Below are 21,199 nucleotides of genomic sequence, written 5' to 3'. Positions count from 1 at the left end.
ATAGATGAAGGAACAATATTTGTTCGCAATCCTCAGACATCGAGAGACCGGGCAAGAAACATACTCATACCTACTAAAACTTTAATATTATTCTCAAAACTTAACACATACATATAATATACCTCAAAGCTGTATAAAAATAATAATAATAAAGCGCGTGCGAGGTTTCGCGCGCTAATCATTCTGATGTTGTCATTACTTAACTATATGTACGTTTCAATTTGCTCATCACTCATTCACATGACGGAGAACTTTAGTACTAAAAAGTATTATCAAATATAAAAATAAAATTAATTCTGCATTTAATATATTTTTAGTAGAATTTATGTCCATCCATTATTTTATAACTAAAGTACAATACGTGTAACTACTACAGAGCTAATTTAAAAATTATCCCTCATAATTTTGTAAAAAATTTTCAACGAACTATCAATATGTAAAATCTCAAAGCACTTATAATCCGTATTTTTAAGAAAGAGTCTTATCATTAGAACTGTCTAAGTAAATTAACTTGCGAGAAATTGGTGAACATAATATAAATAAAAAAGATACCTATCAAGCTCATAAGCTCTATTTTAAGGTAGCTTAAAAACAGTACATTCACCAAAAGTGAACTCTTCTTATTTGTAATTTTTTACAAACATAAGGGTCGAAGTGTTTTTTTACGAAGGTCAAAATTATAATTATAATAAATTGCAAAAGATATAAAACCTCTGCTATATAAAAAGATTCTACACAAACGAACAAACAATCAAATAGAATTATAGAAATAGTAAAGTTCCATTTGCTACAAATCCCTCAAAAGTAAAATCGTAGAGAATTTCACATTCAAAGTGAAACCATAGACACGAAGTGGCCGTTTGAGGCAAAGATAATACGGTCTGTTCTATTGGCCCAAGTGTTCATATCACGAGATTGCAGGCTCGGCCGACAGCTCGCCCCGAGCGCCCAACAGATGCTCTAATTCTACCGCACAGATAAATAAGTGCACAGATAAATTAGAATTAACTAGTGAATTTAATTTTAAATATATAATTCGTGGTTGAAATTCGACAATTACTACTTACTTATAAGCTTCACTTTGTGTACCTATATACGAGCAACTGAGATGTTACATCTGAAGATGAATGCATCCATGTCATAATGAGCCAAAATTCAATCAATCGAAAATGATTATAGAAACATATAGAATTTTTTTGCTAACTCACGCTAATAAAGCAACAGAATACAACTAGCATATTATTTCCTTAATCTTTAAAATTTCAACACACAATAACGTCCATAAAAATATTAGAATTAATACTAGTCTACCAATTTGGTCTATCTACGTACTGACCGTCAATCTAACTGGAAGCGCAATAATGAATGCCTACAGGGGCTCTAGATTGCTAGCATGTGAAGTAAATACTGTGAAATTGGATAAAATGGCTTATTATGTGTAACCAAATGGGACTCGATAGTCAAGTACATGTTTCACCCTTCCTTTTGCTGCCTTTTAATTTGATACTGTCCTAAAATCTCATATAACATACCTCTAGAAGGATGCTAATGATTTCGATATCAGACTGTAGTATGCTTCAATTATACCTTGGGAGCAGATATTTCATACAAAAATGGTGTAAATGATCAATCATAATCAGTATTACATAAACAAATGCCGAGTATGTATCATACATACTTTTGCACGTGTACATACAAATGTAATATATCTTCCATAGACGGTACAATCTTATTTCATTGTAATCGTCAGAGAAGCAAGAGACTATACTGTATCAAGTAATACTACACCAATGCCATACTTCTACAGTTATACAGTATCATGAATATACTTATTATTACTGTACATCGATTGTAGACCGATTTCAAAAAGGAAATTTGAATTCGATTGTAGTTCCTGTTACTACAGCAAATATGAAAGTTTGTGACAATGGATGGATGAATGTTTTTCATTATCTCGCTCAAAAATGGATACTGAACGAAATTAAATGAAATTTTTTACACAAGTAGATTATATCCTAATTCAGCACATGGAATACTTTATATACTTGATTTACGCAGGTGAAACCGCAGATTGCAGCTAGTTTTTAATAAATAAGAATAGCAAACAAACTAACGCCTTACTGTGTAAATATTTTTGTGTAAATGTGGCCTTGAATGATTTTTTAAATTGGCATATTAATCTTATATCTAAATACTGATTTTTTAAAGATTAATATAAACTTTTCTGGAAGAAATTCTTATTTTTTTATGCAATAACTACTTCTGTATAAAACTCAACCTACTTATCTATAACTCATACTATAAAGATCCTCAAAATGTATACAAAATATAAGTGTAACAAAATTTAACTACCACCATCCACCGAACCGAATCGCCTACTTCCTAAACGGAGCTGAAAGATTGATATTGTACTGTTACTCGGAAATATTCACCCCATTATGCAATAAATTGAGCCGTACCGACCTCACACCAAATAAAAGGGCAAATCTATTGTCGTGTCCCTACCGTTTATCCCGTTGACATGACATATTCAGCTAAAGAATCTTTTATTATGATTATCTTAATTATTGTCTAAATATGTTATTTCGCTAATGAAAGCACTATTGTATTTATTTGATTACCATTGTTTTTCATTATCATCATTAAAAATAACATTTATTTATTTGCGTCAATTAAATATATTGAAAATAAGATTAATGCAAAAACGACCTCTATTTACGAGGATTACAAGAGCAGCGTTGAACTAAAAATAGTTTTGAATATTTTAATGCTATTAATATCAAAAAACTAAAAATTAGTTATATAGGATTTAAAGATTTAAAATTATTGTACCTTAAAAATTACTTATATATTTAATATAATTATATAATTTAATAATATTACGGACGTCCATATCGGTACCCTTCGTTAATCTTTTATTTCTGCAACTAGAATAGCAAACATGCTGACGGCCCACCTGATAGAAAGTGGTAACCGTCACCTATAGACATGAGCAAGTACCATGGACATAACAGAGTATACTGTTTCACCCATGATATTCCTGAAAACTCAGGCGTTAGTTCTCTGTACCCTGTAAATTCATTGCTATATCCAACCCTTCAAACCGAAACACAGCCATAAACACAAATGCTGAGGGGAAAGAGATTGGTAGTAATGGAGACTGAGAATCTTATTGCTAGCAATATACCTAATCAGGTCGACCTCCTCACAGTTCTCCCATTATATATATATATATATATATATATGTATGTAGATAAATGAGATTATAATTGCATATATACCTTATTATTTAGATAGTATGAGAGGCTCAACATCTTTAACCATTTTCACTTCCTTTATATTTCAGCCGATATACTTATATGATTCCTTGATACGTTTTCTTTGACTGTTTGTACCTATATATTTCAGATAATTTCTCAAAGCAACTAACTGTCTAAAGAAATCAAACATAAAGAATTACCTACAGCTTTGTATCATCAATTTCTTCGCCTTTACAAAGAAAGCTTACTTATATAGAAACTTATTCAACTGATTCTTAACAAAGAATACAATTTTTGTATGTTTATTATAATAAATAAATAATTGTTATTTTTGCCTTCTGATTAGATAAATGTTATTTTATGGCAAAATAAAAAAATATTGTACATATTGTATTTGTATCGTGATATTTATATAGAACTTCCACATACGAAGGGAGCTTAATTATACTTTTAAATCCGCATATAGATCCACCATATAGAAGCGAATAGAAATACTCGCATAATAATTAATCAATAATATTTTAGATCAATGTTCACAAAGTTATAATTAGACTTCACTTAATTCGTTTTATTTTTCAATTATTCTCATTATATATTAATAACTACAAAATAATCCCGCATTGCAAACTATAATTAAAATGACAGGAAATAAACGATGATCGATAGTACGTAGTCATAAAACGAATTGCAACTGCATTTCATCGATTCTGTCATATTTCAGCGTAATCATATTCTGATTTAATTAAATCCGAGCGATCCGAGCGATAGCTCGATTCGGATAGTTTGCCAACTTCACGGATATTAAACTTCATTGCAAATATCATTCTGAAATGATTTTCGTGCAGCACAAAAAGAAATAATGTGGAAAACTACACAGTACATAATTTATATACACGTTACACAATATTATTTTCAAATTATTCACATTCAGTATAGAACAATAGGCCGTGTGGTGCCGCCATAAAATGGGTCAACACTTCCTTTTCTGTGGGTATCGTAAGAGGCGACTAAGGCAATTTAATAATTAAAGGATCGGCAGTAGTGTTCCTTCTTAAAATGCCACCAAAGACTGACTGCAGTTGCCAACCTGCCTACATAGACAGTTACTGGCAAGCCCCCTCGAGGAGGAGGCCTAAGTTTGGTAATGGACATTTAACATATAAATATATAACAATAACAATAATTAATTATGAATCTCATTTTGTAATTAAAAATTATTTTCTTACAGCTCAAGAAAAATAATACAAAAAAGCAATATAAATAGGTATAACTTCTAAATTAGTTTTATGCTATCTAGACTATCCTATTGTGTTCTAACTGTAGGAGGAGTCAAGAGTCAATAGAACCGGTTTATTGAATGATATAAGTTTTATATATAAGTTAGTATAAAACAAGAGATATACGTTAGTATAGACGCCTTTAAGACTGGATTCTCTATGCCTATATTGCAAGACACTTAGCGTGAAAAGAGATAGATAGTTTTTTTGCAGGACAGATTTTTATGTCTGCCTTCTATATAAGTAGACAGTATTAAAGGAATGCTAAATGATCTGATTTAAACCATCCTCTTTCGGCTCTTCCACTTTTATCAATCTATCTATAGAAATTCGCAGATTACGAGTACTTTTAACTTTGCCCTTTTTAACACGTCACTTATTTTGTCACCGTATTTCCGCGTAGGTGACCCTTACCGACATCTCCACTCATTCGTACTCGATATATTTCTTTAGTGATCCTTCTTTCTCACATCCCTTTCAAATGACCAAACCAACGATACCCTTTTCAATCTTTGTCACATCATATTTCTGTCTGCACTTCTCTCTAAGACAGTATTTCTCACTTTTTCCTTTAATTTTCGATACACCTAGACTCTCACCTCTACGATACATATGAAGAATAAATTAAATAGTATTTGAATCAAATATTCACACATTAATTACTAAAAATCGCGATTACCATACGAACTAAGATGCCACACTAGTACAGTTAAAATTTTGTAAGTTTTGTAAATTCTTAAGTAACATAAAGTTTTTCAATGAAACTTCGTATACAGATGGACCATATATTTGATTAAGTCAAATAATACTTATGTATGTAGTTAGCAACAAATAATAAGGAAACAAATGCTGAGATATCCTTTCAGTCTTGCACACAAGTTCAATGCTCATCTCATTATCTACTCTCATCCAATACTGATAATTGTAATAACGCTTATGTATATAATGATAAAGTTTAATTTACTAGAATAATATCTTTGCAAACTGTGCGTCATGTTGATGACCTCAAGACGAGAATAAATTATATGTTGTTATCAATGAAATTAAATAGATACGAGGGGAATAACTAAGGCCTCGATATTTGTTTGGAAACTTGGAACCCCCTTTCGTCGAAGATGCATATAAATATGAAAGAAAGGTGGGAATAAGCATCAGTCAACTGTTCTTTCAACACTTGAAGATTTTAAGAATCATCAGTTTTTGGTAAGCAAATTTTTTTCTAGCTAAATTTCATAATAATTAATTAATATAATCTTATAAATACTTTAATAATATTAATTTATTATAATGTTCTCAAAAAGTTTTTATTTTCTCAACACAACGATTTCACTTCAAATGTCAAAATCAATACTAAAAATTGAAAATAATGTAAATTTAATAAATGAAAATGAAATTATGTTTTCGACAAATGGACATTACAAGCCACAGTAAAACCTATGTGTTAAATAGGTTTTTGAAACCTTACTATAATTTCAAGAATTCAATTCAATTTCACGGAAATTCAATTATACTATTACAATTTTATTATTCATATTTTAAGCTCCTCCTAATAATATATTAAAAACAGTAACTGTCAAATTTCATATATAATTAATTATTTGAAAATGTTTATAATTTAAATACAATTAAAAAATTCCTTCAAGTACTTTTTTGCAACTATCAGCATCAGAATGGGAAGGAATTATTAGTAAATTTTTGTCTACCCGTGCGAATCGCTAATTCTAATTAAAATTACGAATAAATCTAACCCAATAATACTTCTGTTGCAGCCACAATGCAGTTCTTGTACATTATTGCCAGTGTGCTAGCTGTAGTTGCAGCCCAAGATTACGAGATACATCCTCAAATGATTGTGAACAGGTATATTACTAATATAATACGAGTTATATTGAAATTATTTAACGTATTTATTATATTTATTCTCTTTAAAGAATTATAGTTTTTTTTTTTTACGTCAGAATCATTGATATTAAAAATAAACTAAGTTTATAAGATGTTGGTCGTTTTCAGCTATAAAACTGTTTTGTCTCTTTCTTTTGTGCAATATTCCCACTTTGAATAAAAGTGGCCAAACAGTTGTGGGTGACCATGGGCGGCGGTAGTCACTTACCATCAGGTGAGCCGCATGCTCGCTTGGCCCCTGTGTTGTAAAAAAATAATAATAATAGTTAAAATAGGTTTATAGAAGGTTTATTTGAATTTTTTTATGAATAAGGGAATATGACTCACATTCCCCATAGAAACACATAAAATTTTATGAATTAAAATTACTCATCATTGAACAAAGCAGAAGCGGAGTCGAATAGATAGTTGCTGTAATTAACCGCGCCGACATATTCTTATAAGACTTGTGAAAATATATGATCCACACAATGAGTTTCAGCAAGTCAATTACATACATGTACATCACTATCCTGTGAATAAGTCTGTTTAAAAACATTATTAAAAATACACTTTTATGGGCTTTTAGGCAAACAGGGTTATATTATTTCTCTAGACAAATCAAATAAGCCGAAGTACAACGGATTTATCAAACGTATTTTACGAGTTATTAGTATCTAAGGTGAATTATTATCTAAAAATCTAAGGTAGGCATATTGAAATATAAAATATGCCTACCTTAGATCTTCACATACAAAGGAGAATTCAGTATAATTTTATTTATGTAGGTACCAACTATGAATATAATCGGGGTCTTACTACGTTATGAAATTTTAGCGATTTCCAATATTACGGCAATATCAAGTATACTCGTTAAAATTTCATAATTATATTCATAGTAAATGTAGCGCAGTTTGTACAAACTATAAATATATGTAACAAATATTTATAACTTTTTATTTTACCAGTTGGAATTTGACCATCAGCAAAAACATTGTGCAAATTTAAGTTTCCAACTCCAATAACAAACGACAACAATGATAAATGTTTTTCCAACTCCATAAGATTATTGTTTTAAAAATATGTATTTATTTTATAAATCACTATGCAGGTATCCAGAATGGTACATCCGCAGCGAATACTCCCATCCAAGATTTCAGAGGGATCTATCAGTAGATAAGAAAACCGAAGACGTAACCTTGGACCACAAAACCTCGCCTGATGGCCGCATATTCGGAACTTTAGGTTCAAGAGATGAGGCATTATTTGTAAGTATTATATGGCATATTAGCTGTGTGGTTCCGGAAAAGAATGGGCCACCCCTTCTTTTCTCATGGGTCTCGTAAGAGGCGACTAAGAGTATTTAATGATTGAAAGATAGACAACAACGTCATTCATATAACGTCACCAAAAATCCTAACTGCGATTGCTTCCCTTGCCAAGCATTACAACTACTAGCAAAACCTCTAAGAGGGAGACCTATGTTCAGCAGTGGACAGTTAACGGCTGATATAATGATGATGATTAAATATATACAAATATATTTACGAGTGTATATGATTAAACAAACGACTCATCGTATTTCTCCTTCTTAAATTTTTGTTTATTATAAATACCTATAACAAAATTATATTATAAATATCAAAAGGTAAATTAAACCTGGTAAAACTTTAAAATGTATATTAATTATAGTGTATTTACAGAAAAAATATCATATATCATCATCTATAGCCAAGTAGATGGCTCTAATGTGTGTAATATCCAAAACTATTTATATCTTGATGTTAGTTTCTCCCTTTGTACATTTTACAACTATACCTACTTTCAGGGTAAAGCTGGCTACCAACGCAACGTATTCGACGATCACCGTGGTAAACTAGATGCTTCTGCTTACGGATCGCGTGTTTTAACCCCTTATGGCGATTCAAGCAATCTGGGAGGTCGCTTAGATTATAAAAACGACCATTCTGCTGCCTCTTTAGATGTAAGCAAGCAAATCGGCGGACACACTGCGGTAAGTTTTCAGTCATTTTTATATCTGTCTCGTGATATAGGTATAAAATTATATGTAATATCAATAATTTGAGATTTTGTTCCACAAATTAATATACGAGACTCAAGCCAATAATTGCAAATAGTCATCAGTATCGGTTCAAACTGATGAACAAATTACATAAGTAACATAAAGTAAAAAAGAAGCCAACCTTTAAACAATTTTGTTTAAGGAAATAAAGTTATTATTATTATTATAATTCATTATCACCTATAGACAAAACAGCACCTTGGATGTTACAGAAAACTTAATGATGCTCATGGATATCTCACAGTTTTCTAATTTTTAAAACTAAAGTAACCTTCAAAAAAGAACATATTCCATTTTAAAAGGCCGACAGAATACCTGCAATTCTTCCGGTGTTTCGGGTGTTCATGGATGACTGTGATAGTCACTCACCATCAGATATGCAACGTGCACAAATTACATACATATTTGCCCTCTGTGTTACAAAAAAAAATACTATTATTACTATCTACCTCCTGTACTCAGTAATTTCACCGTCATAAATCATATCCTATCCTTCAACCCAAAACACAGCTATATGCAAACGGAGACAAACACGAGTAGGATACTCGTAAACGTACCTACCCATACAAACTTTTTTTATACAAAGTCTCCTTCTAGGTATCGGTAAAGTTACTTTGGAAACTAGTAGTAACATATCGTTATCATATAATTTGGGTAGTAATGTTCTAATTGTAAGGTTCTGTAAAATTGTAAATAGCTACAGTAACGAGGTCGATATTAATTTTGATAGTCTAAATTGTTTTGTAAAAAATGTCTATAAATGTATAAAATGAGTTATGTTGCTGGATCTGCTTATGGATATGGTGGCTTGAGTTATTTTTAAGCTGTAATGTAATCTTGTGAAAACAATTGTTGGTGAACCTAAATAAATTAATAATTAAATTATCATGTAGGTCGACGCTGCTGCTGGTGGTAGATGGCCGATTGGTCGCAACGGTGACTTCACAATGCAAGGCACCTACAGTCGCTTCGGTCCCCTACAAGACTACGGTGCGAGAGCCGGTTTGAACTACCGCTGGTAAAATCCAGTCTAGTCAACTAGATTGTACATAATTTTAATGATACTGTAAAATTTATGTTTAATGTAAATATCATATTATTATTCGGTCATTCGTTCTTCCTATACAATGTACATAAATTATTTAAATATATATATAATTAATATACATTTATTTCATTATTAATTTTGTTTTATCTTTACCAACATTATTTTGTACCACTTCCTTCTTATATCTACTTGAAAATTTTCCTAAGCGTACAGGAGCGATATCCAATCAGAACTAGTTTAAACCTACCCTAAAATAAAATACACATGCGTTTATAATTTTTTAGGTTTTTGCCTGCTACTTTATATCCGTGAATTTTAAAAGTAGGAAAGAGTATACCATAAATTTAAGTTGTGACAATTGACAAAAAGACAATTGTGAACCGCATCTAAAATAATGCAGTAGTTTTTATGTGGTGTCAAAACAACCATACAAATAGGTACACAAACAAGATTTCTAAAAATTATTTTATTAGCATCTATTGGTCTCAGTAAAGCCCCCCATTTTATTTTCTCTTAAATATCTCTCATATAGAAACATCGTACTATAGTTAAAAATTTTTTATATTAGTAAGATAAAATTCTCATACAAATTCAGTTGCTTAAAATAGGTATATTAATAATACTATAATCTTTTGGAGGATATAATAAACAGTATCTACCTATCTATCTAAAAATACTAGCTTTTTTTACAACACAAGGGGCAAACGAGCATGCGACTCACCTGATGGTAAGTGACTGCCGCCGCCCATAATCACCCACAGCACTAAAGGTATTGCAGGTGTGCTGCCGGCCTTTTAAAAAGGAAGGTAGACAAAAATTACAACATTATTATTGTCACCAACCTACTTCTATTGCCTGTAGGATATTAATATGCCTCGTTCACACTTACATTCATATAATAATGAGGTTTCTCCTTCACGCATCCATTTTACTAAAATGTATAACAACAGTTAATTAAATATGAATGCCTTTAATATTTGATTAGTAAATTAATTCTAGTATCACAGCTACACACTACAGGCATTGTAATGAAATTCATAATATTAATGCTCGTAAACTCATAGTTCCTGTATTCATGGACTTAATTAATACTGTTAACGAGTAATTTTATTACCAAAATGAATACATTTTTAAGTAATTATTTAAAAAAAAATTCATCAGTCTTATGAAATTTGATAATGAAATTCTAAATTTTAGAGAATCTTACGATATTTTAATTCTTGGTGCAAGAAGGTCTTTCTTATTCTTGGACCACGTACATTATTCCTCCAAACTAGATAAATTTATAAATTTCTTTACAAATAAGAAAGCAGATCACGGCTCAACGGTTGAACGCTAACCTTTTCTTGTTTGGTTCCTCATACTATAAGGTATGGCTTGAGGACTAAGCTATTAATGTAATTGTATGGACTTATTACTTTATTAATTGTCAAAAGTTCTAATTAACGCATTCTAAATATATGAAGCATGCATATTTTCCAGAACATATTCGCACTTATTTAAAAAGAATAGTGATTTTTGTAATTTTAACACAAACAGTCCTCACATCCTAGTATTATCTTATAAAACTACAACTTTGTATAGCAGAAATGCCTACTGTTTGACAATAAGCATTTATAATAAACTAACGAAAGAAATAAAAACACTACCCTTAAATATATTTAAAAAGAAACTAAAGAGGTGGGTAATAGAATAATGGATTTTACTCAGTTAATACATATTTTAATCATTTTAAAGCTTAAATATAATATAACATGACTCAATTTATTGACTGAATTATTTGTAATTTGTATAATGTATTATTAATAGGTAAATATATTAACACTGTAAATATACATATTATCTGGCATTCGGTTTTCATTTCGTGTTCATAACACAATTAAATAAATTTTATATGCCAAATTCTGGTGAATAGTATAAACAATATTTAAATATTATGTACCATCTATTGTACCCCTTTTCAAACAAAATAAAGTTAATTGTATTTTTTTTGTATTCTGTAATGCCAAAGTCAAAAAGTTGCAAGTATAGACACTTCTTTAGCAAGAACAGAAGTAATTTTAATAAGATTTACTTGCATTTACATATTAATGCATGTGCCTATGCGTTAAGACAAAGAACCCGTATAATAAATATTCATTCTCAAACAATAAATTTGTTTTTATTGAACTCGACTATGACATTTTCGATTGGTTAGTTCGTTAAAGAATAATATCTCATTCCAATGCGTTTCACTTAATTACCAAATGAACTATTCAAAAAGTATAATAAAGTTCAATGATTCATACTAATTAAAGACTTCACAATTATGTTAACAATGGACAATCTTATTATAAAAAGTATTAAAATAGATTTAAACAGATGAAAAATATTTTTATTCATAAAAAAATATATCAATATTGCATTAAAACAACAAAACCAGCATCATATGTAATATACACAAAAGTTGAATAAAATAATACCCATAAGAATGAAATATAGTTGTTTAATGTAGTAATTTTTTTTAATTAGTCAATATTTATTTCTAAATATTTATGATTAGTTTTCGTCAGCCATGAGCGAAGTAACTGATCTATCGAACTGTAAAATTATTAGCGCATGTTTGAGAAAATGTAACATAAGATTGTGAGTATTGTCTATACATCAGATTCCCACACCCACATTAGCAGTTTGGCTGCGAGTCGTTTTTTTTTTTCTCTGCATTAATTAATATAACGGTATAAACTCGTGAACTTTGTCAGTTTACTAGGTACTAGTTTCCTGTACTCAGTTAATATCAGAGGGTTAATAGGTACATCGATGAATTCTCATTAATTGAAAACAGTACATGAAAAATACATTACGAATAGACCAAAATCATCTATTGGTTTTATTCGACTATTTTTTTTTCTTCTAAATAAAACACAATATTTTCACCAATTCTGATTTTCAAATTCAATTATGATAATTATTTTTGTAATATTACTCCCATGATGATGATGATGATTATAATGACATCAGTCGTATTGTCTACTGTTGAACATAGGCCTCCCTTTTGGAAAGTTTTAAAAGGGATACTGCTTCCCATCCCTCAATCATTAAGATCCCTTAGTTGCCTCTTACGACACCCACGGGAAAGGAAGGGGTGGCCTATTCTAAGTTAGGACCACACAGTTACTCCCACATTAGTACAACATTTTTTTTATTGCGACGCAAAATAGAAGCTGGAGTAAATAGCACCATTATAACATATATAAAAAAAACTACGGAAAATTCACATATCAAGTCAGGTATGTCGAAAATAACTATATAACTATTTGTCATAGACCAATTTCATTTTGGTCTATCTGTAAGCCAGTAGGTAATCAACGGCGTCAAATATTGCCTCGAATACAATACAAATCGTTCTCCAAACACTAGAATTGAAATATGTCAAAAGCATTAGGCAAAGCTTTGTGAGTATTCGAACCGAATTCTGAGAGGAATGTGTATCGCGTATTTGAGGTCGACCGAAAACTATGCGCTAACGATAATAATTGGGCGAGATACCGAACCAATGCCTATGGGCTTATTCTAACCTCGTTAATGAAGAGTCAACAAAACAAGAATAACAATTGCATGATTCCTATATACATATATATATATATATATACATACATACGAATATATATACATATATAAGCGATAAATTCTCCAACTATAATTAAATCGTAACATGATATGGTTTACTAATATTACAAACATGAAATTTTATACATAGATATTTAGTTGTTTGTACATAAAGCACAAATTTTATTGACATATAATACACAGATTATACGATATGTAGTCCTGACGTAAAATCGGTCACCTCTTCTTTTCTCGTGAGTATTGTAAGCCGCGACTAAGAGAACTTAATGGTAGAGAAATGGGCAGCAGTGTCCCTCTTAAAACATAACTAAAAGCCTAACTACGGTTGCCAACCCGCCTGCCAAGCGTGAAAAATTACTGGCAAAACTCCCCTTATGCGGAAGGCTTATGTTCAGAAGTTGGTAATTCATGGCTGATATGATGATGATGATGATGATGATGTCACAGATTATACTCTAGATTAACATTTACTTTTATCCTCAAAGTCATGGGATGTATAGTTTTTTTCTCTGGTTACAGCATCTGAGATACATGAAATCTTCGTTTTGAATCAACATGTAAAGTTTAATTTAAGCGTGATTAAGTAACTAACACGCAGATATCGTTACAAATTTTCTCATTTATAATATTTAAGATTCCTGAAGGAAAATTTGAGGGATATGGCTTTCTATAAATACATTTGTGTTACTTAATATATGCCTAGACAAAAAAAAATAAAACATCATGGCAGTAAACAATATACCCCCTCTATCCAAACTCGAAACTATTTACATATCATCATATCAATCGAAAGATATCCAATGCGCAATGCAGAGTATGTACAGCGGAACTCATAGGTAGCTACTTACATAGTTGTTTTAGTTGTGTGTCGTCAATTCGAACCACATGTGCCAGTGCTCGGCCATGATTGTTTGTAGTAGCGAGAATCAAGCACATGGTTAAAAATGACTGGGAACGGATTTAATATTTATTTCTTTAATAAACATAGAATTAGTTATTGTATTCTACTGCTAATAGATATTGATTGATGATTGCCAGTTTCGTAGAAGGTGACCAATAGATGTCAACAATATTATGGGCATTACGTATATACTAATATATCTTCATATATTGCTATTACTAAGATCTAAAGAGAAAAATATTAATATATTATTTTTAACCACTTAGGTGGTTTTTTTATAGAAAAAGAAGAAAGTTTTAAGAAGACTAAAACATGGCAATTAGTGTGAATAATAGTGTGTGGTAACATGATAATAATAAAAAAAAAATAAAATGCATATATTTCTTTAACATGCATGATATACACATAATTTATACAATTATTGTACAATTGTTTCTGTATGAAATATAAAGCAAAAAATATTAAATTCTTTAAGGATATTTATTTCTAATTGTAGTATCATAAAAAATGATTATTCTAAAATACTTCAATTTAAATTCACTTGAAACAAATAGTTTGCATTTGTTTCTTTTTCAATATTATAGTCGATTTTTATTATTAAAAAGAAAGTTATTACAGTTTAAATTTAATAATTTCAATTTACAATATATACAGTGATATGATCTAAAACTGTCTTATTCATTTGAATCATTAATAAAATCAAGGTCAAAACTATTACTGAACTCGTTTAACTAGTACTATACAAAAAAAAAAAATAAACAAGAAATGAACTTGCACCTGTTTAAAAAAATCACTATCGGCTTGTTGCATCGATTGCACGCTCACAACTTTTAATTGGAAGCCCGTTGTTAACCGCGCTGCATTTATAACCCTGACAATAAACTATAAATCACATCAAAAATAATTATTTAAAAATAAAACATGATCGTGACAGCGCAGCAATAGAAACTTAATATGTAATTAAAAAAATTAATAACACTGCCTACTCGTATCTGTACTTAGCTAACGATATCATCTATTTATACATACCTACAGATATATAAAAAAAAAAAACATTTACATCCAGCCATCCAATCATTCAGCCATTTATGCGTAGTACATCCAAATTTTTTCATCGCCAGAACATTAGTAGAAATTTAAAATACCACAGTTTTTCGATGTCGATCAGAATCAAACTTACTACATAAAGCTATAATATTAAATCTTTCAACAATTATTGTAATGAAGATCAATAAAAAAATCATAACACACGCTCATTATGATATAATTTATGGGTTTAATAATTAAGAAGAGTTTTATGGATTATATATATATTTATGAAGAGTTATTTTAGTTTTAGTCAGTATTGCTTTACATTTCATATATTCATAATATAAAATGTCTGTCGAGTTTTAAAACAAAACCTAAGGATTTTTATTTAAGCAAGGTGTCATCTTCTTAATTTGTTTATTTGTCTGGTTAGCATACTTAATTCTTCAGATACCTAAAAAATATGTAACTTAGTGTTTTACGTATACATGTGAGCAGTATTTATATATTTTATACATTTGTATATGTATGTATGTATATATATAATAATGGGCAGGGATATATATTTACATTATTACATCTCCATATTTATAAATGATACAATTTTCATCGTGCCTCCGATCAAACTGTTTATAATTACTCCTCTCCATCCAAAGGTTACCTGAAAAAGGTCGCTTTTAGCGACAAGATTGCCCATTCTTTTCTCACTGTGATTATTTCTTGTAATTGATTATATCTATAAGTTTACTATTGTAATCTTTTGGAGGAAACAATAGAGTATCTATCTATTCAACGCCTACAATATTGATGATAGCAATTATGGATATGCACAACACAACTGCAATGATAACAAAATTATCAATCGTTTTATTCTTAAGCCATAAAAGCTAAAACATGGGTTCATATGACTTAATATAATCATTTTGAAATATGTATATAAATGAATACGTAGAAATATTCATACTTACTCGTTTCTTCGGACATTCTTATTTCAATAAAAATATTTCTAGGTATATGTTTTCGGAAAAATGTTTACAATTTCATTTACCATATATAAAAAATTCTTGTTCAGGAAATATTGATAGGTGGAAAATATGTAAAATAAAATATGTTACAATTTTTAATATTAAAATCCAAACATAAACTTAAGTACTTTAAAAATACAATTATTACTACTTACCTACAATAAATCATATTTTTTATATTATTAAGTTTGAAGGTTAATGGTTTATAAAAATTAAATGCCAGATGTCAACGGCAATACTTATTATAGATATTTACCTACATAATTTGAACATATTTTTACATGAATAAAATTATAAATATAAAACACAAATATTTATTTCCTAATCTTATGCCTTAACGTACAGATAGGTATCTTCGATAAAGTTCTCAAAAAATAAATGCCAAACATTCTCAACAGAGAGACTAACTCTATTGGATGGACAAAACACACTGCTTTGGAACAAAAACACTATTTCATATTAAATAAATCTATGTATATAACAAGAAAATTCATCGAATAACCGTCCAGCCACCGTCGACCCTTTGATCAAACCGCCAATTAAAATACCGACCCTCCATAACCCTCTTACAAACCTGCTGGATAGAATAACACCAAAAATATAAAACGAAGAAGACATTAGCACTTTTAATACAGAACTGTAGATATCTGGAACTCAGTGGAATGTTACCAAAAGAAAAATTATACTTAACATAAAAATAAAACTAAATAAATAAGACAACTTTATTTTCAATCAAATTATTAAGGAAGAAATATTTTTAATCAACTTGTGTATCTATATTACCCGATATTAATAATTATTTTTTAAATCAAAAATTCTTTCTCCCAGGATATTCTTAGAACAATTTGATTGTCATAAATTCTAACTCGACTTAACTTCTACTAAACATTATTGCCGTAAATTCTCGAATCGATTCTTCACATCTCGAATTATTACAACTGTGTAAAAACTTTTTTTTAATGGATTATGCTATTCGCCAGCGTTATCGGAAATACATTGGCGGGGTACCAGTGAGTGAGGACAAAAAGACAGGTCAATTAGCTATCGTGATAAAAATACACCTGGCCCTCTTGATTAGCGGAAAGCGAATTCGACGAGACATGAAACATCCGAGGTTGCTATCTCATTCCATCTCACGGATCCGCTAGCGATCTCGACTCCATTGACGAACCCGCCTGCCACCCGTCCAGAGGACCCTAGTTTTTAGTACAATGCTTTCCAAGGAAGATCACGTGGAGCTTGGGTCTTTTAATGCTTTCTTACCTTCAAATGAAAATGATGACTAGCGTATACTATTTCTGAGTGAGACAGCTCTATACCTTTCCAAACGAATCGCTAAGTAATTTTTTAATGAAATGATAAACAGACTTCTCTCATGGTGAAATGTGACAACAAAATAAATTATAACGTCCATGAATTTTTAGGGAGAATTAGTTTCTGCATCATGCAATTTCAATGCTCTACCCCACCCTTCAAATCGAAAAACAGTTCTACCAACCTACATTATGTATGTGTTTTTTTATTATGTGTATTATATATTATATATGCATGCATCAGAAACACAATAACAAAATACATGTACCTACTCAACATATATTTTTCATTTCACTAAGTTTTAATAATTCTCAGAATACTTAATTTCTTTCGAATTTTCATTACAAAACTGTATGAGCAAAGATACTAACTGCTGACCAAATATCTAGACAATAAATTTTCATTAGTGTCAACATAGTCAGTGTTCTTTTCTTGTTGTCAAATCGGACCCAATTAATTCCGACGGGACAGTTTCGATTCGTCGCTGAAATCTTGGAATGTGAGAAATGAGGACTGGGAACGCCCCAGACTCTCCGATAACCGTTCTTTTTAATTTTATTACTTATTTCGACCTTTACAAAATGTAAACAAACATATAACTATATTATAATGTTAATTAATTTAATAAGTGCTGTCATTATATTTAAAAATACAAAATACACATGAATCTTATTTTTTTATACTTAGGTGACAATGATATTGCAACTTCTATGCTCTATTGGTTTATTCTGGTGAAGTACCAATGAAGGATGATAAGTGATGATAAGATCAACCTATAGTGATACATTTCCCAGAAATTAATCAAGTTAGTTCCCACGAAGACGACATGGAAATTGACCTGACAGCTATCCTATCACTAACAATGACATCAAAGTCCTCGTTATTAACAACATTATGGTTTCTAAGATGTTACCCTTGGATTTAAGGTGTAAATATATGGAGACAATATAAGATATAATTTTTTATTAAAAATATATCAAATTAAGAATTTTTTTATGCAACTTAGAATGACAAACAAGCTGGCTGTCCACCTGACGGAAAGTAAGAACCGTCGCCTAGGGGCATGAAGAGTACCATAGACATAACCGAGTATACTTTGTCACCCATGATACCATCATGCCTTGTCATTCCCAAGGACTAAGGTATTAAGCTTAAAATAACTGTCTGAACCCTGTAATTTTAATGCAATATTCCTCCCTTCAAACTCTTTACAGCGGAAACACGAATGTTGAATATATTGATTATAGGATTCTAGTCTTTAAGTTTTTGAATTTAAATATGTCCTGTCAAAGCATTGGAATCATACATCATTTGAAATGTATTTAAAAATGAATTAAAGCTTTTTGTAGCAAATCTGTTCAGAGTATATAAAAACGTTTCCTAAACGACACGTTCACCATGAAAGTTCACAGAGGCTTTTTAATTTTTATTCTGATAATTGTAAATATTAAAACAATAAATTGCTACTATTCGAACTTTTCAACCATCAAAAGTGAATATAATTGTACTACAAACATTATTTTGGAAATAATGAAAACCCATTTTCCATGTAATGTTCCATGTAATCTTGTGAATGTTCTTTCTTCGTCAGATGAAATTAATAGGATACTACTATCATTAAATAATGATATTTGCTTTAATGTTATTGTACGATCAGTTTATAATATAGACGATTGGCATTTTGTTACGGATATATACATAATTGTTTCCGAAGATATATATGAATTGTCTACACGAATATTTGAACTGTCATATGATTTTTACTGGGCACCTGAAGCACGATTTATTGTTCAAGTACTTAATGTGGTGAATTTGCGACCAATATTTGAAATATTTATAAAATACAATATATACAATGTAATATTATTGGTTTGCATTGACGAAGTTACTGAAGTATTCACTTATTACCCATTTGCTGATGCGAACTGCGGAAAAGATTTCGGTGAAGTGGCAAATCTTGGTAAAGTGACTGCTATTGAAAAATATTTCTCAAACAAACAGCCAAATAGAATGAAAAATTGTACAGTCAAAGTAGTGATGCAAGAAACAATACCATACGTAAATCTTGGAACAAGTCATCATGACACGTATGATAAACATATGGAAGGTATAGATCAGTATGTTTTAAATATTATGGCAAAAATAGAGGATGTCACGCTCGATTACATTGTACCTAGTACAGAAACCTCTACTTTAGGTTTCGTATTACCAAATGGAACCGTCACTGACCAGCTGGCTTATTTGCAAAATGGGAGTGCGGATATAGCCATTGGAGGTTACATTTTAATAGAAAATCAAGCTGAACACTTTGACTACATTTGGGGCTACAAGTATGCTAGTTATTACTTGTTTACACCAGCAAAAAGTAACGATAATTGGAAAGATATTTACGAAGAATTTAGCCTTACTACCTGGATACTGATTATTAGTGCTTATTGGTTAATAGTTGCAGTATGTTTAATGGTTCTTCAGTTACCTCCAGCTATAAAACACTCTCGTCTAAATATAATGCTAGTGCTATGGGGCTTTTATTTGTGGAATTGTAATAAAAGGATCCTACAAATAAAACGATTGAGGCTCATTCTAATTTGGTGGATATGGTATACATTTTTTGTTGTAAATTTTTACACCTCTTATTTATACAGTTTGATTGCAAGTTATAACCAAAAACCGGCTAATATTGATGAAAATAATCTAAATTCATCAAAATTAAAACCATGCATTAGCAGTAATGTCAGAGCTAGTTACTTATATTCGCACAATATAAGTTTTCCTGAAAATGTTGATTTACCAGCTTGTAAACACTCTGGATCTGCTCTAAAGGCCGTAGCTGAAAATGACAATTTATTTACAATTCAAAGACATTATCATTATCTTGCAAATGAATTTAAATTTTATGATGATAATCATTATCGAAAATTGGATCTAAAGCGTATTGGTAATACCATGAATGTTGTTATGTATACAAACAGAGGATTTCCATTACAGAATCAAATGAAGTTACATGGTACACGTATCTTTGAAACTGGAATAGTGGACAAACATCTAGAGATACTTATTCACACAAACAAAACGGTCTCTAAAAAGGCTGTCACCAAATACTCTAAATTAAGTATGCCAGATTTAAGAATTAGTTTTTGGATTCTACTTTTAGGTATTATTATATCTTTATTGTGTTTTTTATTAGAATTTGTCATAAACAAATACAATTATTTTTTTGTAAAAATTATTGAAAATATCTCTTGTGTACATTTTAAAAAAAGGAACCGTAATTAAACGGAATTAGACATAGAACTTGTTAATTCAATACCTTCGTAAAGCCAAGAAAAATATTTATCTTGAACGATAAAAGTATTTGTCTAATAGCAAAACACTTCTTATTTTTCATGTGTACCACCAATAAAATATATAGAATGTGTTAATAAGGATTTTTTCAATACGTAATAATAACAAACTATCTCTAGAAATAAATATACATCAAATACTAGTTTAAAGAAGAAATCTATTATTCATTTAAAGTTTCTTCAGAACTTGCTAATTCAGCATATAATTTCAGCATATTTTATATTACATACTACGTAGAGTCTATTCTAATCATATCATTTAAAAGATTAGCGCGCGTCGACTCAGTGAGGACGAGGACTAATCTAAAGCAGCCTAGATAAGCGTGGTGCTCTCCCAATTTGCTTCACGTTAGGGCTGTGACTTTCTAAATATTTTTAAATACTTAAAACTTAGTAACTACACCTGTCTTTTTTATTAGAATTGCCAT

The 21,199-nt window shown here is 30.1% G+C and overlaps 2 protein-coding genes across 2 annotated transcripts; both read left to right on the top strand.

Moving 5' to 3' along the window:
- The first annotated feature begins 5,582 nt into the window (after positions 1-5,582).
- On the top strand, positions 5,583-9,685 carry LOC113517245 (gloverin-like). Its single transcript, XM_026901864.3, has 5 exons — positions 5,583-5,740; positions 6,307-6,397; positions 7,530-7,686; positions 8,247-8,432; positions 9,395-9,685. Exons 2-5 carry the CDS (start codon positions 6,312-6,314, stop codon positions 9,521-9,523), a joined length of 558 nt encoding a protein of 185 aa, XP_026757665.2. The 5' UTR covers positions 5,583-5,740; positions 6,307-6,311; the 3' UTR covers positions 9,524-9,685.
- A 4,280-nt stretch (positions 9,686-13,965) lies between these two features.
- LOC128200614 (uncharacterized) lies at positions 13,966-20,625 on the top strand (the record flags this gene model as incomplete). Its single annotated transcript, XM_052894606.1, has 2 exons — positions 13,966-13,972; positions 19,313-20,625. Coding segments are annotated over exons 1-2 (1,320 nt in total), but the record flags the coding sequence as incomplete, so codon positions are not given.
- Between the last annotated feature and the right edge of the window lie 574 nt (positions 20,626-21,199).

Source organism: Galleria mellonella, unplaced genomic scaffold, assembly GCF_026898425.1.
Source record: "Galleria mellonella isolate WM207_F2 unplaced genomic scaffold, CSIRO_AGI_GalMel_v1 utg223, whole genome shotgun sequence".
NCBI classification, from domain to species: Eukaryota; Metazoa; Arthropoda; class Insecta; order Lepidoptera; family Pyralidae; genus Galleria; species Galleria mellonella.
The sequence above is the reverse complement of the archived record's forward strand: the minus strand, read 5'-3'. Positions and strand labels throughout refer to the sequence as shown.